The sequence below is a fragment of the Daldinia caldariorum genome (assembly GCF_022478825.1).
Source record: "Daldinia caldariorum strain CBS 122874 unplaced genomic scaffold F4812scaffold_11, whole genome shotgun sequence".
Classification (NCBI taxonomy): Eukaryota; Fungi; Ascomycota; class Sordariomycetes; order Xylariales; family Hypoxylaceae; genus Daldinia; species Daldinia caldariorum.
This window is the reverse complement of record NW_025953047.1, coordinates 1,201,378-1,225,217: the sequence shown is the minus strand read 5'-3', so window position 1 is coordinate 1,225,217 and position 23,840 is coordinate 1,201,378. Positions and strand designations below refer to the sequence as shown.

The 23,840-nt window shown below is 48.2% G+C and overlaps 9 protein-coding genes across 9 annotated transcripts; 6 read left to right on the top strand and 3 right to left on the bottom strand.

Moving 5' to 3' along the window:
- The first annotated feature begins 1,146 nt into the window (after positions 1–1,146).
- On the top strand, positions 1,147–3,137 carry F4812DRAFT_433443 (NMD3-domain-containing protein). Its single transcript, XM_047934636.1, has one exon. The coding sequence runs from the start codon at positions 1,266–1,268 to the stop codon at positions 2,835–2,837; it is 1,572 nt and encodes a 523-aa protein (XP_047789300.1). The 5' UTR covers positions 1,147–1,265; the 3' UTR covers positions 2,838–3,137.
- A 1,387-nt stretch (positions 3,138–4,524) lies between these two features.
- On the bottom strand, positions 4,525–9,275 carry F4812DRAFT_72650 (uncharacterized protein). The gene is made up of 4 exons (XM_047939358.1): positions 8,929–9,275; positions 8,648–8,826; positions 7,981–8,458; positions 4,525–7,919 (listed from the first exon to the last, which is right to left on the bottom strand). Exons 2-4 carry the CDS (start codon positions 8,705–8,707, stop codon positions 4,669–4,671), a joined length of 3,789 nt encoding a protein of 1,262 aa, XP_047789299.1. The 5' UTR covers positions 8,708–8,826; positions 8,929–9,275; the 3' UTR covers positions 4,525–4,668.
- Positions 9,276–9,677: 402 nt separating this feature from the next.
- On the bottom strand, positions 9,678–10,923 carry F4812DRAFT_433438 (mitochondrial F1-F0 ATP synthase subunit F of fungi-domain-containing protein). The gene is made up of 5 exons (XM_047934635.1): positions 10,569–10,923; positions 10,499–10,513; positions 10,163–10,313; positions 10,024–10,089; positions 9,678–9,959 (listed from the first exon to the last, which is right to left on the bottom strand). The coding sequence occupies exons 1-5, from the start codon at positions 10,614–10,616 to the stop codon at positions 9,934–9,936; spliced, it is 306 nt and encodes a 101-aa protein (XP_047789298.1). The 5' UTR covers positions 10,617–10,923; the 3' UTR covers positions 9,678–9,933.
- On the top strand, positions 10,907–12,044 carry F4812DRAFT_433434 (ETC complex I subunit conserved region-domain-containing protein). The gene is made up of 3 exons (XM_047934634.1): positions 10,907–11,361; positions 11,488–11,598; positions 11,686–12,044. Exons 1-3 carry the CDS (start codon positions 11,144–11,146, stop codon positions 11,993–11,995), a joined length of 639 nt encoding a protein of 212 aa, XP_047789297.1. The 5' UTR covers positions 10,907–11,143; the 3' UTR covers positions 11,996–12,044.
- On the bottom strand, positions 12,045–13,875 carry F4812DRAFT_433430 (CTLH/CRA C-terminal to lish motif domain-containing protein). The gene is made up of 4 exons (XM_047934633.1): positions 13,591–13,875; positions 13,463–13,530; positions 13,070–13,265; positions 12,045–12,873 (listed from the first exon to the last, which is right to left on the bottom strand). Exons 1-4 carry the CDS (start codon positions 13,591–13,593, stop codon positions 12,412–12,414), a joined length of 729 nt encoding a protein of 242 aa, XP_047789296.1. The 5' UTR covers positions 13,594–13,875; the 3' UTR covers positions 12,045–12,411.
- Positions 13,876–14,106: 231 nt separating this feature from the next.
- F4812DRAFT_72374 (uridine kinase) lies at positions 14,107–17,014 on the top strand. Its single transcript, XM_047939355.1, has 10 exons — positions 14,107–14,774; positions 14,830–14,907; positions 14,963–15,012; positions 15,081–15,225; positions 15,280–15,322; positions 15,380–15,465; positions 15,522–15,549; positions 15,630–15,671; positions 15,719–15,950; positions 16,002–17,014. The coding sequence occupies exons 1-10, from the start codon at positions 14,577–14,579 to the stop codon at positions 16,483–16,485; spliced, it is 1,386 nt and encodes a 461-aa protein (XP_047789295.1). The 5' UTR covers positions 14,107–14,576; the 3' UTR covers positions 16,486–17,014.
- On the top strand, positions 17,015–19,029 carry F4812DRAFT_72375 (uncharacterized protein). The gene is made up of 2 exons (XM_047939356.1): positions 17,015–17,900; positions 18,023–19,029. Exons 1-2 carry the CDS (start codon positions 17,534–17,536, stop codon positions 18,652–18,654), a joined length of 999 nt encoding a protein of 332 aa, XP_047789294.1. The 5' UTR covers positions 17,015–17,533; the 3' UTR covers positions 18,655–19,029.
- F4812DRAFT_433423 (alpha/beta-hydrolase) lies at positions 18,981–21,589 on the top strand. The gene is made up of 5 exons (XM_047934632.1): positions 18,981–19,346; positions 19,413–19,651; positions 19,717–20,039; positions 20,098–20,394; positions 20,451–21,589. The coding sequence occupies exons 1-5, from the start codon at positions 19,183–19,185 to the stop codon at positions 21,207–21,209; spliced, it is 1,782 nt and encodes a 593-aa protein (XP_047789293.1). The 5' UTR covers positions 18,981–19,182; the 3' UTR covers positions 21,210–21,589.
- Positions 21,590–21,773: 184 nt separating this feature from the next.
- Positions 21,774–22,983, top strand: F4812DRAFT_433422 (uncharacterized protein). Its single transcript, XM_047934631.1, has 2 exons — positions 21,774–22,165; positions 22,397–22,983. Exons 1-2 carry the CDS (start codon positions 22,040–22,042, stop codon positions 22,835–22,837), a joined length of 567 nt encoding a protein of 188 aa, XP_047789292.1. The 5' UTR covers positions 21,774–22,039; the 3' UTR covers positions 22,838–22,983.
- Positions 22,984–23,840: the final 857 nt, after the last annotated feature.

Below are 23,840 nucleotides of genomic sequence, written 5' to 3'. Positions count from 1 at the left end.
GGCTTGAAATTGGGGGGGAGAAGATTTCGACCCCGCGCTGGCAAGCTTTCGCGCATGATGTTGCTATCGACAAGTTCGATCACGTCATTCCAGTCCGGCTGCTGCTTCGTAATCCACCCTCGCCTTGGCTTGCCAACCAACCCAATCCAACTTCGTCTCGTTACGAGTCGATCCCCTCCGGCATGTTGACGTGAGCGATACGGGACTTCACTCCCCCCGGTACTGCTGGCGAATTTGAAACTGCCATTGGCAAAGCTAATGTGTAACGCAATCTCGGCTCGCTTGAGAGAACCGTATTCAGTTGGACTGACATTTTTATCTTTCCCTCTCTCCTATTTCCATCTCCGTTATTAATCTGTATCTTGAGAGAACATTAGTATGGCATGCGTATGGATAGAAGGGAAGAAAGACGACATTTTAAGGGGTATTATGCCAGGGCCTTTTATTACCTAGGTACCTAGCCATTGGCGCCAATCAATACTGGCACTGTAATTATAATGATCGACCCATCACTTCTCGTCGAACTCAGATGACGGATTTAGATTTGTCCCCGCCTTCGTCGGTACGAGGTCCGAAGTTCGTCGGAAACAGCCGGGGGGTTCGCCGGGGCTGCCGGAATCGGAATATATCGCGTGTGTGGGAAATAGGAATTTGGGAAGACCGGGGATTTATAATTAATCTATAGACAGTATACCTGATTCCATATAGGAGTTCGTCAATACAATATAATATATGTTTCATCCTTTTCTTTCATCGTAGTGTTTAAATCTCAGCCTTACTGTATCCAACGGCACTTATAGACGGGAAAGAGGATGCTTAAGAGGTAGGTATGCACAGCTGAATTTTATGGCTAGGTTTTATTTATCAGAACCTAATATATCAGAATAATATTCAAGCATAATACAACTCTGTCGTTAACAGTGCAGGTGATAAATAATGTCTTTATGACCAGACAACTCCCAGCTATAACTCTAATAAGCATTACATGTTATAAAGTAATCCGTGTGTTAACCCTTATTGCGATATATCCATTTGGTGCATATCATTAGGTAGCAGCTGGTAAGTACAGTCCACTTACATCCGTACTAGTGGCAAAGTCCCTGCTTATCAATCGAGGGGCAATACATCCTGTAAACCACATTTTTCCTTATCCAAAAAAACCCCACCATCGTTCAAAAGTTCAACCTTTTATCATCTATCATTTAATTTACCATCAACTACCCATCTACAACAACCCAAGGCATACAACGGAATAAACCGCCAATATGTCGATGGATATAGATATAGATACCCCCATCTCTATAGCGCCACAGCAAGGGTTTGATAATGCACCCGTTACTGCTACCATATTCTGTTGCGACTGCGGCGCTCCCATAGACGGCACGACGGCTATCGACGCCAAGTGCTACGATTGCTTCAAACTCACAAAAGATATCTCACAAGGCATCCAGCGCGAAGCCACCCTACATTTCTGCCGAGACTGCGACCGATGGCTTCAACCACCTTCCAGCTGGGTAACAGCCCCACCCGAATCCCGCGAACTCCTAGCCCTCTGCTTAAAGAAATTAAGTCTTAACCGAACGAGGATAATCGACGCCAGCTTCATATGGACCGAACCGCACTCAAGACGAGTAAGGGTAAAGCTTGTAGTCCAGGCTGCCGTGGCAGATGATCGGGTTATGCAGCAGGCCTTGGAGGTGGTGTACGTTGTCGCATATCAGCAATGTCCAGAATGCGCCAAGTCATATACGGCAAACGTATGGAGAGCAAGCGTGCAAGTTCGTCAGAAAGTGCTTCACAAGCGAACATTCCTCTACCTCGAACAACTTATCCTAAAGCACGGCGCACATCGCGAAACCATCAACATCAAAGAAGCTAAAGATGGTATCGATTTCTTCTTCTCCGCGAGGAACCAGGCAGAAAAGTTCGTCGACTTCTTAAATTCTGTCGTGCCCGTGCGGGTCAAGAAATCCCAGGAACTCATCTCCCAAGATGTTCACACCTCTAAGAAATCATACAAATTCACCTTCTCCGTCGAATTAATACCTATCTGCAAAGACGACCTTGTAGCCTTACCTATTCCACTCGCCAAACAGATCGGCAACATCTCCCCGCTTGCCATATGCTACCGGGTCGGCACCTCTATCAACGTGCTCGATCCCAACACACTCCAAACCGCAGACATTAGTTCGCCTGTATACTGGCGAACGCCCTTCCCTGCGCTAGCCGATGCCCAGGATCTCGTCGAGTTCATCGTGATGGACTGCGAGCCCATCGGACCGACACGCGGGAAATGGATTCTAGCCGAGACGCAGTTGGCGCGCGCATCGGACCTTGGCGTCAACGATAAGACTTACTTCGCGCGCACGCACCTCGGCGGACTGTTGCACGCGGGAGACTCGGTGCTCGGATACATGCTAACGGGCACGAACTTCAACAACCCGCAGCTCGAGGCGCTCGAAGAGTCGCACGTGTACGCGTCGCGCATCCCCGACGTGGTGGTTGTCAAGAAGCACTACCCGAACCGCCGGCGCAACCGCAAGCGCGTCTGGAAGGTCCGCCGCATGGCCAAGGACGAGGGCGAGCTGCTACCCCGCAAGGCCGACCAGGAGCGCCAGGACCGCGAGTTCGAGCAGTTCCTACGGGATATTGAAGAGGATGAAGAGTTCAGACAGGGCGTGCAGCTGTACAAGCAGCCGCCGAAGAAGAAGAGCGCCGACGAGATGAGCGTAGCCACGACGGCGGACGACGACGGCGAGGACGACGACGCCCCGCATGTCGATATGGACGAGCTGCTGGAGGACTTTGACGAACTTACGGTGGAGGATCATCAATAGTTTAGGTAGTTTCTCGGTTTCGTACCAACATAAATGGGCAATATTTTATTTTTCTTCGGTGTTAATGGGCGAAGGAAAAGGAAAATAGATAGATATGAGTTGCCTAGGTCAGCTCGACGAATGAACCCAATGTCTACGAGCTTCTTTTTGTGGCTTCGGCTTCTTAAACTACCTACCTGCTACCTACTTGCTACCTTAGGTACTTGCATACAATAGGGGGCTTTATCTCTTGCGTGGAATTAGGCTAGGTTAGGTACCTACCTAGGTAGCTTCAAGTGAAATAAATACATTATCTGAAAATAACACGAGATGAAGCAACGTGAAATGAAGTTTGTGATATTCGATCCATGTTTATAAAGGTAGGTAGGGAGTAGACGGGTATATTAGGTTGGTTGGGTACCTTACTCAGGCTACCTACCTCTATCGTGGTGTCCTTTTTTAGTTTTGTCATTTATACAAATGTCCTCTCTGTCCCATTTTCTCGTTTTCTTTTCTTGTTTTTCTTTGAGAGAATCTGATCTAGAAACCAAGGTATATATACCTAGGTACTGTACCTACCTATATATTAGGTAGTTTCACAAACCCGAAGCAAGTTCTCCCTTGTAAATTTTATAACTCAATCGATCCACACAACTCGTGCTGACAAGTATGCCATTCTACTCGATTTACTACATTGCATTCCTCTACAATAAGAGAAAAAGGTCAAAAGCTACCTAGCGTTTCATTCAACGTAATTTGCATACTTAGGTAGGTAGGTAATTACTAAAGTTAGACGACGACCTTACACGCCCATACACACATCTTCATCGTCATCAGCATCATTAACATCACCGTTACTAATTCACGCCCCTCATGTCACATCCTATCGGGTTTCACAGAATATCAGAACCTCAGCGTCGGAGACATGCGTGTGAGAAAAGCTTTTCTCTATTAGTTGCGTTTGTTCCGATCAGAAGGACTTATAGCTGCCAAGGTGCTAGCATAGCAACGAGCGGTGATGCAAGGACATCATCGTCATTCTTTCCATATTCCGTCTTACTAAAAAAAAGGGGGTGTTTTGTTGTGCGGCTAGCTGGGCCGACAGACAAAACTACTCCTCATTCATTCCTATTTACACCATCGTGAAAATCTCACTCGTACTAGCATAAAAGAGAAGGCAGTACACGATCCACGCGTATCGGGCATGCTGTGTGCACTTCATTCGTTGTTTCCAGATTGGTCATTGTAGTTTGTAGTCTGTAATATAGAGACCTTCTCTCGTATCTAGTCGTCCGTAGTTGGGAGACTTTCCAACCCCTCCCCATTCATTCCGGCAACGCCCCAAGGAACCACGGTCCGGCATATTCGGTGTCACATGTAAAGTCATGATTCCATCGAGACTCGGACCCGTACCCCAAATTCCATAGGCCACGCTGCTGAATATAGTTCGGAATAACGACAACAGGACTGAAATAAAGGCCTGACAATGAACACCGGAATTTCGAATGGCCCAGATCATTGTCGCTTCATTCACAATAATATTTGGAACCCGGAGTCGCGGCATCACAATGGGAAAGAGTCACTAGCATTTCCGTCATATGAGATGTACGCAGCAGAAGAGATGCGCCGAAAAGTATGGATGTACACACTGCAGCCCAGGATAGGTTGATTATCCGTGGGACAGCAACAAATAGATGAAACTTGCAACACGGCGTTGCAATCAAATATACGAAGAGACATATTGGGTGGATGCTGCTGGTGGATTGAGTCTGATCAAATCTGGAGAGGGCAGCTGTGAAACGGGACATGATGTACCTGTTCGATCATTTGACTCCTTAAGAGATAATTACGACTAGGCTGACGGGGTTGTCGGAGTATGTCTGCTCCAATTCTCGGTTCGGGGTCTATAGCTTCCACGCCCGCTTCTAGTCGGTGGACGTCCAGGCGAATGTGTCGACGCGTGGTCACCAACGTGGTCGGCGTGTTCCCTTCCTCCGCGTTGTCCACCGCGGCCCGACAGGCGACGAGGTGTCCCTCGAGGTCCAGACCGGCGTGGGTTACTGGTGGACCTATTGTTAGCAAAAGGCACTAGAACGGTCTTCGCTTCTGGCATAAACGGAGCAAAAATTCTAATTACGCTCTTGCCGTTTGAAACTTCGGGTAGAAATCTCAGGGATTCAGAGGCCGTTGGTTCAACGCGCAATTTGGCTGGTGCAGGATCAAAGTTTGGTTCAACAGCTTGCCATAGTGCATCTGGCGCCTCGCTGGGGAGTCGGACAGCGGGCAGCGAGCCCATCTCCTGCTCACCAAAGCACTCTTCGGCCATTTCCTTGCTAGTGTAGTCACTATCCTCAGAAGCTGCAGAACTTATAGAGTGGGAGAGACCAGGTAACGCAACGGTTGCAGGGTCGTATGAATGGGTATGCTCCAGCGCGATTCTGCTAGAAGAATCTACAGCCATAGACTTCGCTTGATGAACCGGCTTCTTTCCCATTAGATTGTTAATTTTGTCCTGCCAATTCTCTTGAGATGCTATCTCGTGCGGCTTTTGAGGGATTCCCGCATATCCCTTACCTCTGCTAGAGGGACGGGGGACTGCTGCTTGCGTATTGCCCCGTACAGGTGCAGCGGCTGCAGCGGCGAATGAAATCGGCGCAGGTTTAGCAGTTGAAACAAGAGGACTGGGCGACGCAGAGCTGGTTGGAGGTGGTAGCTTCACTATCGGACGAGCTGGTGGTAGAGCCACGTGCGGACGAGTGACGTCGCCGTCAAATACCGGATGACCATCTGCGGTTGGGGGAGGCGGAGTTGGGGACTTGGTGCGGGCTTCTTCCTGAACACTGATGTCTTGCATAGGCACGTCGCGCGCGGAGGGGAAGAATCTGGAACTGCTCCTGTGCTGGGTTTGCGATCCCGGCACATTCCGTCCAGTGTGGCCGACAGAGGCCTGTCGACCAAAATCGGAATGAATGCCGTTTACTTCTTGAGCGGCGGCTTCTCTAGCCGCATCTCGAGCAGCGAAATCTGAAGGCATAAGACCTTTGCGTTTAGCCATATCTTCTGCAGAAAACTCTGGTCGATGTCGCTCATCCCTTCCAACGTATCGTGAATTGCTAAACGTACCACTAGACTGAGATTCATTATGGTTGGAAAATGCGCCAGCTGGACCTCGTTTCTCTTGCATATTGCCCCGAGGACGCCAGGTGTCTTTGATCGGAATAGTTGGGTTCTTTTCGTGACTATTTATGAAATCTTGCATCTCTGCCGCGCGTCTGCGATCATCTTCTTGAACATTGTCGGCGAAGGATTTCCATGAGCTAGAGAGATCCTGCTCGTGAACATTGGAAGGACGGCCTCGAGGTGGGCCGATAGGGGGGATGCGATTATTAGACATCGCTTCAGGACGTGTAGGTTGCTGAGGATTCGAGCGGGGGGGACCAATCGGCCCCGGACGATGAATGCGATCCGAGATTGGAGCCGGGTGGGAGTCAGGCAAAGTTCCTAAATCAGGATTAAAAGTGCCGTTTCCAAGAGAGCGGTCATTTCCAGGAGCACCCCAGACGTTTCGAGAAGTATTTTGAGAGCTACCAACCCACGACGTAAAACGCTCCGGATGCTGTGAAGTTTCGGGCCATGCTGCCTTCGACTGGACTTTGGGCGCATTGGAAGTCGAATCTGAAGGCTTTCCAGCTTGAGCTGCCGGTTGCTTGGCATCGCCATTAACGTGGTGATCAGAGCTGGGCTTTGCCTTAGTTTCGGGGATGGAAGAATTAGCTGTAGCTTCGGAAGGTGCTCCGGGCTTCTCTGTGGTAGAGGAAATGTTTGTCCGTCCAGCGTAGGCAGGCTGTGTAGAGGATTCGTTAGTCCCTTCCTTTTTAGCACTCTTGCGTTCGGGCGGAGGTCCCATGGCCTTGAGCTTTTCGGCAATTCTAGCTTTACGGGCTTCTTCTTCACGAGCTTCCTGCTCAAGTCTGCGCTTAATGGCTTGCTCGCGACGCTCACGCATGACTCTTCTTTGAATTGCGAATTCATCCTCATTGGGCGGGGCATCTGCGTTAGGTGGGTTATATTGAGGCGTAGCATAGGTTTGGCCGGGAGAAGGACGAGGCTGATAGGGATGGCTGGGTTGAAGCCGTGGTGTGATCTGGCTATTGACTGGAGAAAACGTTGTGGAAATAGGACTCTCAGCTCCAACAACAGAGCCAGCTCTAGATTGAAGTACCTCGGGTGGTGGTGGAATATCGTACGGCTTCCCAAGCCTATGTGCCATTATACCACTAGTGCCACTGACGTTGGAAGAGCCGCGGCGGCGACCAAATGGGCCTTCATGGCCACTAGTTCTACTCGTTTGAAAAGCGGCTGAGGGCTCCGCGGGGCCTTGCTGCTCGTGGTGCTGAGGTCGCTGGAGGACTGCGGGCTGACGTCCATGGATATCGTTTCTGGATCCTCTACGATCCGTCACCGGCTCATATCGACCAGAATGTGAATTGAACAGTTGGCTATGATTGCCTGCATGACCTTCTCGGAAACCAGATCGACTGAAGTCATCCGCTGCGATCTCCTTGGCCGGCGGGGGAGTAGCACTTTTAGCGGCTGTATCCCGCGCTGGAGGGCGCGAAGCTGATGCGAGATTGTCTGGTTGCCCAGGAGGTACTTTTTCTATAGGCGGTAGACGTGCCCATGGGGATTTAGCAGGCGCTGACGGCGCAGGAGGCTTTGCAACGAGAGTAGGCTTTTCGGGAGCGCCTTTTAGCACAAGGCTCTTGCCTGAGGCTGGAACACCGGGCCTAACTGAAGGAGACCCCGTTGCGCTAGAAACCGGTGCGGGAGATTTTGACTTCGGCGGTGCGGGAGCTGGCTCTTTACTAAGCGTGGCAGGGACGGTGTTGGGGCTCGGTGCGATTTCATCGGCCGGTGGTAATGTAATCTTGGTGCCGTCGGTCCAAGTAATAGTTTCGGGTGCCCATTCTTCGTCGTCATCGATATCCGCCCAGTTTGACTGACCCTTGGTATCCTCCGGTCCTAAACGGCCCGCCATATGTATACCGTATTTATGCATGAGCTCCTCATCAGATAGTTTCTTCTGCTCGGGTTGAGGAACCGCTGTGAAAGTTAGCAGGAAGAGATAAAAACCGCCAAGCCAAAATATATTCCCATGACTTACGTCTATTTCGGTTCCAGACAGTATTTGGATCAGGAGCGGCTGCAGGTTTCCCGTTATTACTAAGAGTCTTGGTAGAACCACCTAGGCTGGTGCCTGATTTCGCAACAAGCTTCAGGCGTGAAGCAGAAGCACTAGGAGTCGGCTGGGGTGTAGAAGAAGCAGAGTTGGCGGTAGAATCGGGACGGGAGGTTGAATTCGCAGTGGTCTTGGAAGCCAGAAAAGTGCGATTTACCGAAACCGACTTGAAGCTCTGGGGCTTCTTAAGAGTTGAAGATGTACGCGCATGGCTTTTGTCACCTAGTCGTGCCTTTGATGTTTCCGTATCCGAACCACCGCTCACACTAACTTCAGCTGAGTTCACTAATTCGTCGACAATTTCTGCGATTTGCTTATTCTCGACATCGGAGGAGACACCGTTTAGTGTAGCACTCGAATGGCTGGCATCCTGAGTGTCGTTGCTCGCAGCAGCTGGTTGAGCCTATAGTGGGATACACGTGAGCAGGTGATTTGCGACAACGGCGCAGGCAAATGATTGTATGATACTAGCAGGAAATGGAGGAGGGGGTACCAGGAAGGGGAAGAGGGAGAGGATAAAAAGGTATGAATCGTACGGGAGAGGAAGAGGGAGAGGGAGGGCGACACGAAGGTATATATATATATGACTTACGAGGGTGGGTTCAGTTAGAGATGCATCCGGCTTATTGAGGGTTGGCTCAGTCGCCATCATCCAACTCGAGATGTAGTGGAACGTAAATGGTTTGCGGTTCGCGATCGAAGAGTAACAGTTGCGTTGCGCTTTTCGACCGTGAATACCTAGAATTTTTGGGGGTGTGTGGATTAATGAGGCTGACGGGCGATTGAGGTGGTCAGTTCGAGGGTTTCCTTGTACTTGGCAAATGGCGGGTTTGGAAATGGGAGTAAGTTTAATATGGAAGTCAAGTTACTCACTTTGGTACCGGCTATGTGGGAAAAGAAGAAGGGAAAAAAGGCTATGTCGTAATATGTCGCGTTCGCAGGATACGCGATTAGTAGGGTTATTACAAAACCTCGCTCTCTCTCTATTCGGGGAGAGTTAGAGTGTATTATTTCGCAATACCTCGGGAGCACAGGTGAGAGTTTGTTGCAGGTTTGAAGGATAAGGATGTCCAAAGGACCTTTCAGCGTCGTGTTGTCAAAGTTTACAAGATCCCGAGCTTTTGGGGCTTGCGCAGAAAAGAAGTGGAGACGGTACGAGGGATTGGAACATTAAATTTTAGGTACTGCCTGACTTTGCTAGGTGACCTTCATACAATTTGAATGCGGCTGGGAAAAAAACGAAAACAGGAAAGTACAATACAATACAATACGTAGTCAGGGCCTTGTCAGGGCCTTGTCAGGGCCTGCTAGGGCCTGCCAGGTGAAGTGTGTAACTGTTCACAGTGGTAAAGTGGGGCTGAGTGGCTAGGTTAGTGGCCTGTGGGTTGATCAGCATCACCCAAGGACAAGAAGCAAGCAAACTCAGGTTACATGTAGGTACATGTAACTGAGGATACCTGCCACTTCCAAAACACCTAAACATAGGCATATCGATATGACAGCTGCGAAATAATAATAAAAAAATAATAAAATAAAAAGCAAAAGGTGACATACGTACCTGCGTTGTGAGAGTATAGGACTTTAGGTAACTACCTCACACATTGGAACATCGTGTTCATATATGAATTACGAAAGAGTACCTAGGTTTTAACTATATAAATATATAGTCTATCATATACTTTTTATAGCCCATATTACATGTTAGTAAAACAGAATCACATGAGAGCAAAACTGGGAACCTGTAGATTTCTTTCCGAGAGGTTAAGCTCAGTTCTGTTCTAGTACACGATGGCTATTCATGCTAGACTCCATCCTATCTTATGTACACGTTTGCTTGTTTCTACCCCATTTCGCTCAGTGCCTCAATACCAGACCTGCTTAATGAGCATTGTTCTTGTGGTGACCTATGACAAGTCAGTATATATATCGTATTTGGGGGTGGGAGGAATGTGCTGTAGGAACACTCACGTAGGTGGTAGTAGTAGTTCATAGGGTATCCAATAAGGATAAGTAGAGCAATGGCATGAATGATAGCTACGAGGGAAGCTGTCAGTACGAATATCCCTATATGCTTGGACTATAAGGGTAAATCGGTTATGAGACGTACGCTTGGCGGTAGGGTTCTTGCCAAAGTGCTTGGCCTGGTATCGACCGAGGATACCGGTGGGCTGGATCTCGGGGGCAGGTCCTCGGGGAAGCTTCTCGTAGAAGCTGACGACACGCTTCATGCGGAGGGCATCAGGGGCAGTGCCGATAGCCTAGCAAGATATCCATCAGCGATTTTGAATTTTTGATATTTCTCTCCAATATCATCCAAAAGATACGGAAACTCCAAAACCTAGACCCCCCTCCTCCTCCCTCGACCACATCATACGGGAATTCACGATCGCAACATAACGGGGGGGGGACGGAACAACGCCTTATATAGAATAGTAATACGTACACTCGGAGAGGCAATCTGGAGAGTCTGGGTTAGTATAGGACCTTTTATATATGCGCAGAACCGGACAAACCTTAGGAGGGATGAGGGTCGAAAGAGCCCTACGAGTAACGAAGCTCATTATGGCGGTATTGATCGCGACGAAGGGAAATAGGGGTAGAAATAAACCAAATAGTGTCAGAGCTTGACGCAATTGGTAGTCTGCGATGCGATGCAATGCGATGCGATACTGGCGTAATTCGACGAAGAGAGAGTAAAGGCTTCAAAAGCGAAATGTTCCCCATTCAATTGACGAAACGACGAAAAGACCTCGCCTGGGCAATCGAACCTGGTCCGTGCGCCAGAAAAAAGAGTTGGTAGCGACGAGCGCAAGGCTTTCCCAACTGCCACACTAGCACGGTTAACTTGCCGCGGCGACCCGAATAATACGGATCCGTACTGACCAATCAAATCACTCGCATCTTGATTATCTCAACCTTCGAAACTCTGAAATCGCCTCAATTCAAGAATTCAATTCATACCTAGCAGCTCTCTCGCTCGGCCCCCCCTTTCCTTTTCGTCCGGTAGTCCCACCTACGATTTGCATTCGCAAACTACCGGACTCTGACAAAAAACAACAACAACAACAACCACCACAACAGCAACACCATGGCATCTCTCAGATCCCAAGCGATAGCCGCCACCACCACGATGCTCCGAAGCGCAAGACTCGTTCCGAACAGGCAGGCTTTGGCCATGGCGCAGCGCCGCTTCAAGACCGACGACTCGAGGACTTCCCTCACCGAGACCACCGAACAGACTGCCATTACTAAGGAGAAGCCTCGCAACGCTCCCGATTATGGTGCCCACATCGATCGAGCTACATCGTGCGTCCCGACCGATTGATACCTACCCACCCTACCTATTCATTACAATACCATTACGTTACATCATTATCATTATTACGACCGCGATCATTCATGGGTCAGTTGCTAACTAGGAACGTCTAACAGAACATTTACCCCTGTCCCGAAGCGAGTAATGGATGGCAGCGAAGACCACGGCTTTCTCCCTGCCGCCGTATTGTCAGGCGCGCCGATAGAGCTACAAGCCAGAACCGTCCGGTAAATAAAAAAAAATTTGACGTTTTTAATTTGTTCTATTCTATACCATACCATACCTATATGCCTTGATCTAATATCTCGCGATAGCATCTACCAACCTTCCAAACCCGCCACGCAATCCGGAAACTGGGGTAGCCATCGCTGGAGGATGGAGTGGGACGTCCTCGCCAAGGGACACCGGTGGGAAAACCCTCTGATGGGCTGGCAATCGTCGGCCGATTTCATGCAGGGTACCAGGCTCGAATTCAAGAGCAAGGAGGACGCCATCGCGTTCGCCGAGAAGCAAGGCTACGAGTATTTCGTGCAGGAGCCTAACACCAGAGCTTTCACACCCAAGGCTTATGCTAACAACTTCTTGTATGCGCCCAAGAAGCTGAAGCACATTCGCGCCAAATAGACAAGACAAAACAAGAAGGACAGGTAGTTTGGGAAGGCAACCATGGGTTTGTACATATATTGCTAGAAAGTGGTATCTCGAGTACTTCTGGCCATAATGCCAGGCCATGACCCTAATTCTCATCATGTTTGATCCCTGAACTCCATTGTGAACCATGCCTTGAGCGATAATAACATCCCTTTATGTGTCTAGGTTGAGACCTCCGTTGAGTACTTTCAACTTCATACCTTATACGCCTGACAAGTAATAATGTGCTCAAAACCGATAAACGTCTAACTCCGGATCCTCTCCTTAATTCCATAACGCCGAACAAAACTCAAGAACACCCAAAATAATACGCATTCACTTCGTACACCTCATTCCGTAGTGTCTCAATCGGAACCATAGGGTCAGAATTTATCGAGCACGTCAGCGACTTACTGTGAGATGACCATTGATTCGTGGCCTCCAAACCGATGAGAGTCATCGCCGTCTAAGCCTAACTCGATTTGATAAGGAAGGTCTTTCTTGCCTTCCTGACGAACGACTTCTTCGCTCCAGGCTCTCATCTGTACTAATTGACGAATGGCAGTCTCCCTTCGTTGCTTCTGACGTTCCAAGATTGCCTTGTTGACTTTGTCAGCAACCTCCCGTCGAAGACTTGGCCGAAGCAGCGCCGACAGGGTGGGATCTAGATTATCGTGGTCGAACACGAGAAGAGACATCGTCTTTTCAAGATCCTCCAGGAACTGCGGCGTGCGCGGAGCCTTAGGTCCTAATCGAGTTTGCGCAAATTCCAGGGCCGGGCCGATGTCCCCGCCTGGCCGAGAATTCCGGATTAATTCCACTAGTTGGAGCCGAAGAAGTGCGAAGTGGAGTGGCTCATCTTCGTCTAGTATCTTTTTTCATTGGTTAGTTCATGTAACAAGGAAAACTCAAAATTCAAAATTTTATCAGGGGGGGCTGGACGCTCATAGAAAAAGTGGTTGTTCCTCATCAGTGACCCGAAGGCCATATGAGTGGTGCATGTAAACTCGTGTTTTAATCATAGCAAATCAGACGTTCCAAGATAGCCTAATAACGAAAAATTCTTACCGAAGGATCAAGGTCGTTTAAAGCGCGCAAAGCATTCTCAATCTCCCCTCTATGGATAAATGTTTGAATCTGCTGTCTTGCATAGATACTGGAGGAGGGTTGTTGAGGCGGCAGGTTCGCCTCGGTTGAAAATTTTGCTGCAGCATTAGGATAGCCAGCAACCGTCAAATAGTCGAGTATTAAAGCGTTGATATCACTTTCAACCACGTTAGTAAAGTGGTCTTTTCGCAATAAAGAAAAAAGAAGAAGAAGAAAACATGTAGGGAGCAAATGTCAGAAAAAAAGAAAAAACGATCTCCGCATGATATTCTCAGAGAGATTCCCATTGTGTTATTTGTTACATCATAATAGAGCTCCAGACAGATAAAACGAAGATGGAAGGGGTCATCATACCTTTTGGGCATTTTAAGTTCCTCAACCTGTCGCGTGAAAGGGTGCTTTGTCGACGACCCAGCCGAACTCTAACCACACAAAATTAGCATCGCGGATCTAGGAGTATGGACGCGAGTAAAGTAGCGCACCATTTTTGCGATCTAAAATCTCTCTGAGATACCTTGCGTGATGAAGATAGTTTTCGTGTGGAAATGTGTTTGACAATGGCATGCCCCGTCGCGCCCGCACAGTCAGAGCTTTATTGGATCTTGAAGTGAGAAATTAAAGTAGAATATTATCATTACAATGCTAATATTAAAAGTAGAAGACACCCTGAGAGTTTTTCGGGGGGTTCCACCGAGAGGCTGAGCTTGTTGTTGATCGGTTGGCACATTGGAAGTGAAGAAAAGATTAGAGAATGAAATCTTAAGAAGTTAGGATTTTAGAATGCGGGTAGGCACAGAAAATCCATACAACCCTTGTCTTGGTGTGGCAGATGTGGCTACGGTCCAACGGGTCCAGCGGGGTCTCGGCCAACGGGTCCCGACTTTTGTGGCTTACGCATTAATCCCTGTACAGATCAGACAGATGCAGGTCCAGACAGACGTTCTGAACGGTTTTACACTTATGTACAACTGCAGCTGTGGCTTTCATCCTAGGTACATTTAACATTTATCAGGAACTCCACAACCCACACAAGTTTCTTTTCTTACATTTGATGGTTGGTTACGAAGATCCTCCTTTTTTTTTCTTATTATTTTTGTAGATGCATTTCCAACTTTATTCATTTCTTCTCATCGAAGATTTTTCTTAACTTTATTAATCTTTGGGTAGCATTTCGAAAAAAAGAAGAAAAAATGGCCAGCTACAGTACATGCTAATTTCATCCGGAGAAGTATTCAACCTTCGTCTCGTCTCGCCTCATCTCGTCCTGTCCCGTCTTATTATTATTCATTTATCTCTTCTCTATACCCACCCTATCATCCGCTTAGGACACCTGGCACTAGTGGGCACGCGACAGCATTCGCTTCCCATCTTTTCACTTTTAGACTACATATCACATTCTTAGCTTGTATAAAAAGCTTCGCCCACTTCATGTCTTTTTATATATGACATATCGTCCAAACAAGTAGCCATGAATACCGGTATTGGGTCGGCGGCCATCGTGGTTGAAAATAGCCCCGACACAGTAGCTAAGAGGGCTCACTACAGTCCCCCATGGGCTGATTTGAGTATCATCGGCATTGCGGGCAGCTCCGGGTCCGGAAAGTCGACTTTATCCCACGCTATTGTTAGCAAGTTGAACTTGCCATGGGTTGTCATCTTGTCAATGGTAAGCGGAGTTTAGAGAAAAAGAGGGGGGAAACTTCTTATCTCACGCATCATAGGATTCTTATTATAAACCGTTAAGCCCCGAGGCTTCTAAGAAGGCCTTCCTCAACGAATATGATTTCGATTCACCAGAGGTTAGATTTCACCATCCAGAGTCTAGTTAGCATCATATTAATACCATTTTCGTAGGCGATAGACTTTGATGCGTTATTACAGACTCTGAAGGATCTCAAAGCCGGGTGAGTATGTTGTAGAATTTGCAATGGTGCTTTCGTAAACATATGCACTAATCCCTGCCTCTATTCAGTAAACGTGCCGAGATACCAGTATACTCGTTTGAGAAGCATCAGCGTCTGAAAGAGACAACCGCTATATACTCTCCTCATGTTCTCGTTCTGGAGGGAATCTTTGCCCTTTATGATCAGAGGGTGATGGACCTCATGGACATGAGAGTATGTCTCCAGCGATCAGGTGCAGTTCAGGATATTGCTCTAACTTACTAGTAGGTCTATTGTGAGGCAGATGCGGACACATGTCTCTCGAGGAGAAGTAAGTATATTGTCCTACAACGACTAAATTCAAACAAAGTTGACCTGACTATTATAGTTCTTCGAGATGTGAAAGACCGAGGTCGTACAGTAGAAGGCTGCATTAAGCAGTGGTTTGGCTTCGTAAAGCCGAATTATGAGAAGGTAAGCCCTCTAGGCCTTGAATGAAAGAGACTATATGTATCTAACTTTTCCTTTAGTATGTCTTGCCACAGAGGAACCATGCCGGTAAGTGACCCTGCTGTATAATCTGGGTGCCACCCGTCGTTCGCTATCCAGCCTGTCATTCCGGCTGATTTATCTGCTAGACATAATTGTGCCACGAGGAATAGAAAATCGAGTTGCTATGGGTAAGTCGTAGTCAGTTTTTGTGGGAGACATACGCTCATCAGCGTAGCTATGGTCACGCAATATATCGAAAGGAAACTATTAGAAAAGTCCACGCGCCATCGAGCCGCTCTAAGAAGCCTGGAGGCTGGGTGTGATAGCGAGCCTCTCTCCGACCGTGTCATCATTCTTAAGGAAACCCCCCAACTCAAAGGCATGAATACTATCGTTCGGGACATTGACACTTCGAGCGAGGACTTCATATTTTATTTCGATCGGTTTTCATGCTTACTCATTGAAGAGTACGTTTATCGCCTTACATTTTTGCCGTTGCTATTTACTCACTGTCACAGGGCCCTGAATAACGCCCATTTCAAAGAGTTCGCCGTCGAAACCCCTTCTGGAAGGACATATAACGGACTAGTTCCCAAGGGCGAAGTTAGCGCAGTTATTGTACTTCGTGGAGGTGCCGCTTTTGAGGCTGGGCTAAGGAGAGTAATTCCAGATGGTCGTACAGGACGTCTCCTCATCCAGTCCAACGTCCGCACCGGAGAGCCGGAGCTTCATTACCTGAAACTTCCCAAGGATATCAATACACATGATACAGTGTTACTCCTAGATGCCCAGATGTCTAGCGGAGGCTCTGCACTAATGGCCGTCCAAGTCCTCGTAGACCATGGAGTCCCACAGGATCGTATTGTCTTTGCGACATACTCGGCCGGCTACGTAGGTGTCTACCGTCTGACGAAAGTGTTCCCGGAGGTCACCGTCGTCATCGGTAACATGGTCGCCGATTTTGAAGAAAGGTGGGTAGAGAAGAGATACTTCCGCTGCTAAAACAAGCAGGCGTAAGTATTAATGCGAGAACCTCGACGAACCTCGAGGACAGCTCAACCGTTGTGAGTTCCAAATCATAGGTCTCATTCGTGTTATATCATTCCCCTATAAATGAGCACATATATATCTTTCAAATACCGTCATCTTCTAGAATGATATTTAGGGTTGGCAAGTCAATATGCATCAAGCAGTCATGGTTTTAGATATCCTTGCTGCCACATCCTACGGGGATGCCGCATTGTCAGCCGTCAGCTACAACATATTATACATAACAGCACCATCTTCCCTATTCGGCTGGTGATGCATGCTTAGTCGTGGTTGTAAATGGGAGTTAACTCCTCTAATAGAACCAACAGCAGCAGGTAATATTTATCAAATATTTGTCACTCATCTTGCCATAAGTTGATCTGATAATCGGAGGATCCTGGTGTCCCCATTTCGTCTGAAATTGCCGCCGCTTACGACATCACGCCCCGCAAAGGCTACAGAACTGGGACTATTAGGATGGTGCTTGGTATCCTAAAACTTCGACGTAGGCGTCACTGTTTCATGAATAACAGTTCTCGAGCACCTAGATGTTGGATATGATGGTGAGCTTATAATACGTACCTGCTATAGTAATGTCGCCAGCAACGAAGCTATTGTCAGGCTAGACGTCCTTGTCTCGGGATCCAGTAGTACATTTCACCATCGGGGCACAGGTTGGAGTCTTTAACCAACTAGAACATAAACTATAGAGAAAGTTGTCCGGATATCCAATAGATATCGTGGCCAAGTTATAGCTACACTTCTTTCATGCCAGGCCGCAAAACTATTGATATTCCCGAGGTTAGTGGTTAGTGATCCGACTATATCGCGGAGAGAGGCACCGGCACTTCCTAAAATAGTATCTCCGTCGTACATCTCCGACCTCACTTGAACCCACGGAGAGACCGCTGCGTTTGGAGGTTCCAGTTATACTTGGTTGTCTTTGAATACAAAAAGTTTCAATGTTTCGCGAACTCGCGAGTGTAGTGAGAGGCAGAATAGATATCCCTGTTTAAGCAAAATGTCATTGCTACTTCGCAGCCGAGTCGTCGCTCTTGGCGGGCGTCGTGCTTTCGCATCTCTTACCCAATCTAGACGTCTCCGACACACACCTACAGCAGTGAAGCCTTCGCGTATGGAGACTCAAAAGGGGTTGCTTGAGGCTCGAAATTTGGAGAAAGCGGTTGGTGCCGTGCACAGAGATGGGCTCGTTGTCGTCGAGGACGTGATCCCTCACGAGGCTCTGGGCCATCTGAATAGGAAGATGGTGCAGGATGCACGGATTCTGCAAGATAGGGGCGAAGACGGGCCATTTAATTACAACACGGGAAATCTGCAGCAAGACGCACCTCCGGTAGCCGAGTATTTTAACCCTGGCATCTTTACAAGTAAGTTTAGTTTGAGTGTTCTTTCATACCTACCTCTTTTATATGTATACCTATGTATATGTAGGTGTAGATGTAACCTGCGTTTCACCCCCCCGAAGGATTCCCGTATTCACACCCTGCAGATCCAATCGCAACGCAGATCACAACTGCCGTCCTTGGCCCCCGTCCCAAATGGACTTTCTGCTCCGCCAACTCCGCCATGCCGGGAGGAAAGCCGGCGCGCCAGCCGGTGCACTCTGACGCAGACTTCCAGCACCCAGACCACCCGTTCGCCCTGGTCGTCAACATCCCCCTCGTCGCCATGACGCCGGAGAACGGGTCGACGGAGATCTGGCTCGGGACCCACGACCACGACGCCAACGTGCGCGGCCAGGAGGGCGCGCATGGCGAAAGGGCTAGCGGCCGCATACGAGAGAGCCTGCTGGCCGAGCGCAGGGAGGTGTGCCCGCCCTGCCAGCCCGTCGTTCAGAAGGGGAGTATCGTGATACGAGACCTCCGGCTGTGGCACGCGGGCATGCCGAATCTCGCCCGCGACGTCCGCGTCATGCTCGCGATGATCCATTTCGCGCCCTGGTACAGGAACCCCATGCGGCTGCAGTTCGCGGAGGACGTCAGGCCCGTGCTGGAGAAGCTGGAGGGCGAGGGCCGCTTGGGGCTGGAGGTCCCGGTCGATTGGATAAGCAGGGAAGAGGCGCTCGATACGTACCTGGATAGGGGCTTCGGGAACAGTTACGATTTCAACCAGACGCCTTAGGTTAGGTAGGTAGGTATGTAATACGGTATTCGTTCCCGAATTATCCATAGCCTGTCTAGCTAGCCTTACGTATTTGGAATGCACGTTGGTCGAGACTGTTCACATGGCGAAGGTGTCGAATATCCATTACCACATATTGTGAAGTCTTACATGCCCCGTTAGGTTAGCTCCAGCGTGATCTGACTCTGATGAGGGATTCTCAGCCGCGCAAGCCATGTGCGCTGTGCATACAAAGAGCGCTGGATCCATGGTTCTGGGATCCTTACCCTGGACCAAATCGACCAACCCGACCGTCCGGTGTGTTTAGCTAGTCTTACCAATACAGACACAGAGCAGACGTAAAGGAAAGTAGACAAGGCACTGTGACGAAGACGAGAGAACAAAAGGCAATTAAAAAGCCCCGCTCTCTCCTCCCTCCCTTTGCTCCCCTTCAAAACGACATCTCCCGAGTTGTGTCTTAGGGGTGTTTGTCGCATCTCGCCAAAAAAAAGGTCATTTAATCAAGTTCCTGAAACGGTCGTGTTAACAATGAAACCCTCACGTAGCATTCTCTCGTGGATCCTTGCCTCAGCTTTCGGCGGAGGCGGGACTCTAGTCGGGGCCGAATCGTCTCAAGCACCAACAGTTAATCTTGGGTACGCGACTTATCAGGGAGCCTACAACGGATCGTACGGCCTTAACATTTGGAAGAGGTGAGTAACTTGCCATTGGAACAGTTAGTCATTGCTATAGACCCTTTTTCTAACAACTTGAATCAGTATCCGATATGCCACGCCTCCCGTGGGAAAGCTGCGCTGGCAAGCCCCTCAGCCCCCTGCCTGGGACAACAAGCAAGTGACGCCGGCGGTGGACCAGCCGCCTCTCTGTCCGCAGACAGGACCCTACGGCGTCCCCGCAAGCTATGGCTTCAACAGTGGCCCTGGCGATGAGGACTGCCTCTATCTCAATGTGTACGGGGCTCCTGACGCCTCGAATTTGCCTGTTTTCGTCTGGATACGTAAGCGTTCCTGTTTCCCCTATTTTTCTTTTAATGCATGCAATCCTGACGTTGTGTCTGTTTAGACGGAGGTGGCTACGGCGTTCTCGGGGCTGTTTACGATCCGACTGAGCTGATAAAAGCCAATGACAACGGCTTGATCGTCGTCGAGATCCAATATCGGCTAGGAGCATTCGGATTCCTCTCCTCTGCGGAGGTCAAGGAACATGGCCAGCTCAATGTCGGTCTTTTAGATCAACGCCTCGCTCTGGAATGGGTTCAGAAGCACATCTCTAAGTTTGGTGGCGATCCGAGCCGCGTCACCATTGGTGGAGAGTCGGCGGGTGGCGGTTCGGTTTTGCTTCACGCTTCAGCTTACGGTGGTAAACAGACGAATCTCTTCCAGAATGTCAGTGTGCTTTTTTTTTATGAGGAGTATATCTTCAAGAATACTAATTCCGGTCTAGATCATCGCCGCAAGTCCATACCTTCCATCCACGTATCAGTATAATGATACGGCTCCGACAGCGCACTATGACAAATTTGTCGAGTTTGCCGGATGTAGTGATGCTTCGTCCACTTTTGATTGCTTGGTTGCTGCCGAGAGCTCTGCATTGCAGAACGCGAGCGGCACTGTTTCTACAACGCAGGGATACTACGGCAGCTGGGCGTTTGTGCCGTCCATAGACGGCGATTATATACAGCAACGGCCATCAGTACAGTTATTAGAGGGGAAGGTGACTGGGAAAAGACTTCTTGTTGGCGTACGTATCCTTCCCTCATTAACTGTCTGTAGAATAATATCTAATGAACCCGCCAGAATAACGCCAACGAAGGTGTACTCCTTACAGACCCAGAGGTCAATAGCAGAGAGAAATACGATAGTTTCGTCTCAACAACGTTTCCTTTATTTACTCCGGAAGATGTCACATCCCTCAATACCGCCTATGAGATTGACTCCTTACTTAGTGGCGATGGTATCCGATACGACACGCTCGGTTACACTGGTCCAACTGCGTTGTATCAGTCTGGTTTTGCTACAGGCATACAACAGGCTGTGTTCAACCTCGCCGCCGAAACCAACTTTGTATGCCCAGCTCAGTGGTTCGCCGAAGCATTCAGTAGCGGTTCTCGGCAAGCGTGGAAATATCAATACTCACTTACGCCGTCCTACCACGGCGCAGACTTGAACTCGTATTTCGCTATCGATGCCACCTGGCCCAGCCCGGGATTCAAACACGCCATGCGAAAGATCTACGGGAGCTTCATCATCAACAACACCCCTGTCATCTCGGTTGAGGACGCGACTGCGGGTGAATCGAACGCAACGGTCCCGATCGGCTCGGATGGCAATATTCAGTGGCCGGAATTCGATCTGGAGGGTCGGACACAAATGAATCTCAACACTACCGGCGGAACTGTAACGGGCACCGCGATACCTCCTTACTTGAACTTCTACATCCGAGATGGCTCTGGCATTGTGAACACGCTAAATCTTTCCAATTCCTACACGTGGGAAGGAGGGCGTGGTCGCCGGTGCGATTTCTGGCGCGACGTTTCTGAAAGAGTTCCGCAGTAAATAATAACTACGTGAAATGACAGGGTATTTATAGCATGGTTTGGAATTAATTTATCAACATCTGTAGTTTATCAAAGCACTTATTTCAGTAATTTTTTGTAGTTATTAGATATATCATACTATGGAAGCTTTAGTGGCGATGCTCTCTTAGTGAGGTGTTTCTACCTAGTTCGCAAGACAGGGAATTGGCGAATTACTTTGTTTCCAAAGCACAGCCTTCTATCCTAATAAAAGAAAAAAAAATGATCGAAAGAAGGGATTCTTACAGGTAGTTTAATCTGAGGCCACTGTACAAGCCTTCGTATTGGTTGGCGTATCGCTTTTGATATTCGGAGACAATTTCCATATAACATCTGCAGTCCAACGATATTATAAATGACACTGAAACAAAAGGTTGAATGGAAACTAATAATAAATCAGATGAGTTTATGAGTTAAACCACTCCGTAACGATCTAAACTTATTTGACAAGCTGATGAATATGATTTATCATGTTACCTATAGGACAAATACCACGTGTTGGTACATGGTCATGCCTCAGCCTACCAACCAAGGACTCAGTAACATGACAAAATATCTAGCTCTTTTTTTTCTTAAATTTGCACAGCCTTGACAGTACGTGGACGCCTCGAGTAAAGAGTTATATATAAACCATCTATAGTCTCCTTGAAATACCTCCCAGAAAAGAAAAATCAAAAATACCACTTCTCCTATCGCTTCTACATCCTATTTACAACCGGTCTTGGCAATAACCAATAATTCCCAACCTTGCCTCATCTAATAACGTTGTCGACGACGACGACGACGACGACAACAGCGAAGCTAGTGGCGATGTCTCAAGGCGGAGTAGAAAATTGGTGGTATAAAAACCATATGGACGAGAAGAAATTCCCTAACCTGCCAATCAAGAGGGAATTAATCTATCGCATCTTCCGGGCCGCGTATCCCCATGGCGCAGTAAGTTATTTTATGCTATACCCTTACGTATGGCCACGGCCAACGCCTCAGCCTCGGCCTCGGGCCCTATACGAATCTGTGGCGATTTAAATAGGGGTGGGATCCGATTACTTGATGTTTTTCTTTTCTCCGTTCCCTCCCCTTCCCCCTCTTCCCCCCTTTTTTCCGCGGCTTATATCTATCTATCTATATCTTTATCAAATTAGCTTGGCAAACTAACGGTACGGGCAGTTTGTCGACGACGATCTCAAACTGGTAGAGCTGCGAAGCAAAGAGGATATCTGGCACAAGCTAATGCGCGAGTTCGCCCACGCCCGCAAGGACCTTGATTCCTTCGTCTCGGGCCTGTGCGACGCATACAGCGTGTCCTCCGCCGACCGGGCTACGCTAAAGCACTACTACACCATGCTGTTGGACGAGGCGGAGGGATCGCTGTTCAGGTCGCAGAACGGACGGTACTTCGAGTTCAGATGCATCGAAGAGCTGCTGGTGCGGTATAGGACGACGTCTCCGGACGAGTGGGCGTTGTGCACATTTGATACCGCCTTGCCTCCGATTGCAGGATATATGTACGCGGCTAGAGCTCTGGTCAACAGTAAAGAGTCCGAACTGCATTTCTTCACCGAGAACTATTTGACTAAGGATGGACATGTGCAGTTTATTTTACAATAGGGACCAATACACACCTAGCGAAGCAGTTGGGGACTGGGTATGAATGGGGGCTAGGTATTAAGGGGCGAGACTCGGTATTGATATTTTAATCATTAATGGCTAATAAAAGTTCTATGCATACGACTGCAGTTATTAACATGACTTCATTTGTAACCCTTATGGTGAATAAATCTCTCAAATATATTCCAAGTTGTGATAACTATAGTTGATAATTGGGATGTAGGTAACAACCATGGTAGCTGCTCCGACCAGCTTCAAATACTCCCTCGGGGAATTGTATTACTCCGTAATATAAGTCTATACAACGTCGCACAAATAGCACTTGAGCGTTTTCTTCAGGTGACATATCAGATACCTGTCTCCCACCTATATCTTAATAGGCATTTTGCTACTTCTAAGTAGGTACCGAATGTATGAGAATATGAAGCATTCGGGATTGCCCTCAGCTGTGTTCTATCAGATTGTGGATTCAAAGATCGTATTTTAACATATAAAAATGACCATATGCTAGATAGGTATCTATAGCCAAGATATTTCAGATCACTAATTCATGTCTTATTCTATTGATAGCCGATTACGTTGCGGTGTAAACCGGTGGCCGATTAATGTTACCCATTTAAGGTAAGACTTATAGAGATGGCGTTTCTCAGCTCCCGATGCCGTTCTGTAAGATATACGTCGCCTTACCTTGCCCTTTCGAATATTCCAATACGCCAGCCACACACTTTTCTCATAGCCTATTGGATTTATATCGCATGATTATATAAAAACGAAACATACGTTGCGTTTGATGCTTACTAGGTAATCGGTATCCCCTTTGGAAAAGTGTGTGCGTTATTTTCATGCAGTGTGCCAAAGTTACTCAGCTATATAATAACATTCGCAGACAGAAGAAATATAACATTAGGACCTTACCTCTAAACATCAAACAAGGCTGCGGATTATTTGCTCGCTGCAAGGGATCCACGTGTTTGATGCCGCACGCCGTTGGTGATGGAGGGCA